Source organism: Labrus mixtus, unplaced genomic scaffold (genome assembly GCF_963584025.1).
Source record: "Labrus mixtus unplaced genomic scaffold, fLabMix1.1 SCAFFOLD_279, whole genome shotgun sequence".
In the NCBI taxonomy this organism is placed as follows: Eukaryota; Metazoa; Chordata; class Actinopteri; order Labriformes; family Labridae; genus Labrus; species Labrus mixtus.
Window position 1 is genome coordinate 10001 of NW_026870289.1, and position 4346 is coordinate 14346.

The following is a 4346-nucleotide window of genomic DNA, read 5'->3' on the forward strand; positions in this document are numbered from 1 at the left end:
ACCGGACGTCATTCGTGAAAGAGACTTAAAGCAAAGAGGGGGGAGGAGCCACCGCTGCAGAGGTCGATGTTTTCAAGAGCAGGAAGAAAAACCTTAAAAAACACACTGATTAAATGTTAATGTATGTACCTCCGAGGTTCATGATGTGAAAATATTTAGAGACTTGTTTGACATTTAAAAAAAAAAAATGAATCAGAGGGTCGGAGAAACGAGGCGCTGACACACCGGAGCAGGACTGTTAATGTGAGATCACAGGTTAGCCTGCGCCGTAATCATCCTGCCCTCGCTCTACTGTCACTCATTATCACACAGAATTACACTGTCCCTCTTGTTTGTCCCCCCCCCCCTCCTCCCCCCCTCCTCCTCCTCCTCTCGCCTCATTGGATCCAGGCCACGTCCTGCATACCAGGCCCCCGATCCCTCCTGCTTTTGTTTTATTCATGTCCCGTTTCTATCGAGGTCACGTTTAATGGAGCCGCGGGCATAAAAAACACAATTCAGCCCGAGGTTTTATTGCTGTTCTCCTGGCCCGGCCCGCGATCCGTCTCTTTAAGACTCCTCTCTGCTGGGCGGAGCGAGGCGGAGCGAGGCGGCTCTGACCCGCCGTCACAGCCGCTGTTCTTCCCCCCGGCATCGAACCTCTCCCCTCCCCTCTCTCTCTGCAGGAGTCTGTGCGCCGCTGACAGGAAAAGATGTCGCTCATAAAGACGGGTATAAATCAAACCAGTTAGAGATGATTTTACAGCTCTGGTCTTGTTTAGCGCATATTTTCCCAGCGTGGATTAGGACAGCGTGTCAGTGGATGCACTTTAGAGTTTGCAGTTAATTTATGGCTCTCCTAAAAATGATGAAAAGCAGAAAGAAAGGAGATAAAAGCTAACAGATTGAGCAATTAAAGAAAGCTGAAGGGGCTTTTAAAAACACCTCGGCTGAGAGGAAATGGACTCGAGAACAAACCGGATGAAGTTTATAAACTTTTACTGTCAACTCCTCTTAGTGATCAAAAGCAGCGTTTCCTCTCTCCTTCCCCTGGGACCAGGATCCTCTGGAGGAGCTCGCTTAGCCGCAGGGACCAGGGTCTGGATTAAGTTCCTGGGATCCTGACCTCCAAAGTCTCTGCTCTGAAGGTTGAATTTGTGTCTATGATTTCTGAATGTCAGAAGACAACACAGCGTGCTGTTCATCCTGCTCGGGCTCAAACATCTTGAGTTTTAGTTTTAAACACACAGTTTATAAACTCCACCACCAGGGGGCTCTCCATCAAAACAACGTAACACAGCGCTCGCCCCCTGGCTCAGCTGATCCCGCCCCCTCCCTGTAACACCTCTGACCTCTAACTTTACTTAACTTTTTTTGTGTGAGTCTATTAAATAACGACTCGTTGATGTTTGAAAAACCACACGTAGGTCCCGTGTCCTGGCGTTATTTTCCAGGCAGAAAAGCGCTGGCTTAAAGCTCGGGAGCGCTTGCATGAAGTGTTTGTGCGCTGGACACAGAGCCAAACTCCCATAACTTTTCATCCCTTCAAACACATCTGCAGCGAGCATCGTCTGTAGTAACCAAACGTGAATCAGCTCTCCATGGCTAACCATGCACTCTCAGGGGAACCGATTGATTTAAAGTGAATCAGGAAGAAGAAGTTCTTATTCAACATGTTCAGAGGAAGGAGGAGGAGGAGAGGAAGGAGGAGGAGGAGAGGAAGGAGGAGGAGGAGGAGAGGAAGGAGGAGAGGAAGTAGGAGGAGGAGGAGAGGAAGGAGAGGAAGGAGGAGGAGAGGAAGGAGGAGAGGAAGTAGGAGAGGAAGTAGGAGAGGGAGGAGGAAAGGAAGGAGGAGGAGAGGAAGGAGGAGAGGGAGGAGGAAGGAGGAGGAAGAGGAGGAGTTAGAGGAGGAGGAGGAGGAGGAGGTTTGTTTCATTAGACAGAGGAAGACCCCTCTATCAGATCAGAGCTGTAATAAGACACCAGAGCCACCTGTGATTACAGCCCCCTCATAAAGTCTGTGTGTGTGTGTGTGTGTGTGTGTGTGTGTGTGTCTGTGTGTGTGTGTGTGTGTGTGTGTGTGTGTGTGTGTGTGTGTGTGTGTCTGTGTGTCTGTGTGTGTGTGTGTGTGTGTGTGTGTGTGTGTCTGTGTGTGTCTCTGTGTGTGTGTGTGTGTGTGTGTGTGTGTGTCTCTGTGTGTGTGTGTGTGTGTGTGTCTGTGTGTCTGTGTGTGTGTGTGTGTCTGTGTGTCTGTGTGTGTGTGTGTGTGTGTGTGTCTCTGTGTGTGTGTGTGTGTGTGTGTCTGTGTGTCTGTGTGTGTGTGTGGCAGCCTCTCATTGATCAGCAGCTGCTATCAGACAGGAGGAAATGCTCTCAGGTGGTAATTACCTGCTGAGGTTCAGTTTAACCACCTTTCACCCCGGGACAGATAGTTGACCAGCCGCTCGCCGAGTCTGCTGCTGACCCACAGAGGACGAAACACACTCAAATAAATCACTGAGATTACAACCATTCATTCATTAATATGTTTGAAATGAACCTGGTGTGACTGCACTAATCTCCTGAAAGACTGTGAGGCAAAAACAACTGATGAGTCATCTAAGAAATACAGATGTGTATGTCTCCAAATGACTGAAATGCAGATCTTAAACAAGAGCGAAACGTCTAGATTGTGCAGAACTGATTTAAAGGAGCAGTATGTAACTCTGACCCCCTAGTGTTTAAAATGGGTACTGCAGTCTAAACTCTAAACATCATAGAGAGCTGTCTCCCCCCCCCCCCCTCCTCTCTAGAGTCCATGCTCACTCAGGTCACCATGTGGTGGACTCTGAAGCTTCAGTGTTTATCCAGCTCTGCATGGGTCTGTAAACCTTTCTGTGTTCTAACCTCTCTCCATTTTTCAAAAGCATCTCCAATATTGATCCTAGTTTGAGCACGTTTCTGCTCGTGGAGCTTATTAGAAACATGCAGAGGCTTTTTAGGTCGGGTACAATCACTTCTATCTGAACCACTTCTCTTGCCCGCTTCCATCGCTGCAACACCTGTTGACCTGATAACTGCTCTCATATCTGACAAACCGAGGGGCGTCCAAAACGGCCGTGTGGGGGTGTGTCTTAAAAGCGTCTACCTTCTCTGGTCCAAACAAATCCAGAGCATTCAGAGCTTGTGTTTTATTAGTATTGAGTTTCAAACTGTTTTCCATTCGGCAGGATCAGTGGGGTCACCTGGAGGAGATCGAGCTCGTGAACGATGGATCCGGTTTAGGCTTCGGCATCGTGGGAGGGAAGACGAGCGGGGTGGTGGTCAGGACGCTCCTACCAAACAGCGTGGCTGACAAGGTAAGTTACCGTCAGCTGATCACAGAGTCTTTGTTGTTTTTATTTTTTTTAATATGAATGTACAAAGACGTGATGAAGGTGGAGCTTTGTTACCGTTCTGTTGAGGAATCGAAACTCATTCTTAAATGTAGAAAATAAAAACAAGAGGATTAAATTAACAAAGGTCTAAAGGTCAAGTTAAGGTCAGGTGAAGACCCTGGTCATCTCTTTGTAATGCCTCGGTGGTGAAACAGCTGAAGGTGTAGTCTCCCCTCTCCTCCAATCAGGACGGGCGTCTCCGCACAGGCGACCACATCCTTCGCATCGGGGCGACGCCCACCAGCGGCCTCACCAGCGACCAGGTGGTCACAGTGCTGCAGGGCTGCGGCAGTCACGTAACCATGCTGATCGCCAGGGATCCCAGGGGTTCGAGGTCATCGGCCCCGCCTCCCCCGCCGCCTCCAGACTCCGCCCCCGTCTCCTCCTTACCCCCCCGACTACCGGAGCTGCCCCCCCAACGCCGGCTCAGCAAGACGGTGAGTTAGATTTCTCTGCTTGTTGGAAACACGGCGGTCCAAGCTGAAATATTTCAACTCTTTGTCCGTTTTTTTCTTTTGTGTATTTCAGCCGAACCTGGAGGGGTACGAGATCCACGAGGTCTCTCTCACCAAGAAGGACGGGCAGAGCCTCGGCATCTCAATCGTCGGATACAACCCGCTGACCAGCCAAGGTAGGAGAGGAAATCATCACAGACACTTCAACACTTTAAGGAACAGACACAGCAGGACAAAACAGATAAATCACTAAAGTCTGTTCTCCTCCAGCTGGAAAAAATATCAGCCGTTCAATCATTACAACTTTTTTATATTGATTTATTTATGTCTTAATGTTGAACACTTCCTCCAGTTAAAGCTCATTCTCTCTCTCTCTCTTTCTCTCTCTCTTCCTCTCTCTCTCTCTCTCTGTCTCTCTCTCTCTGTCTCTCTCTCTCTCTCTCTCTCTCTCTCTCTCTCTCTTCCTCTCTCTCTCTCTCTCTCTCTCTCTGTCTCT

General features: G+C 49.0%; 1 protein-coding gene across 2 annotated transcripts in view; it reads left to right on the forward strand.

Moving 5' to 3' along the window:
* LOC132967233 (inaD-like protein) overlaps window positions 1-4167 on the forward strand; it is a 12712-nt gene extending 8545 nt beyond the window's left edge. Inside the window, exons 4-6 of one of the 2 annotated variants that reach the window (XM_061034102.1) lie at window positions 3195-3317; window positions 3584-3832; window positions 3924-4167. In XM_061034102.1, the coding sequence (XP_060890085.1) occupies window positions 3195-3317; window positions 3584-3832; window positions 3924-4103 (552 nt within the window). In that variant the 3' untranslated portion in view covers window positions 4104-4167. Of the gene's footprint in view, window positions 1-3188; window positions 3318-3583; window positions 3833-3923 lie in introns of both variants that reach the window. The other variant, XM_061034101.1, reaches the window with a different exon arrangement.
* Window positions 4168-4346: the final 179 nt, after the last annotated feature.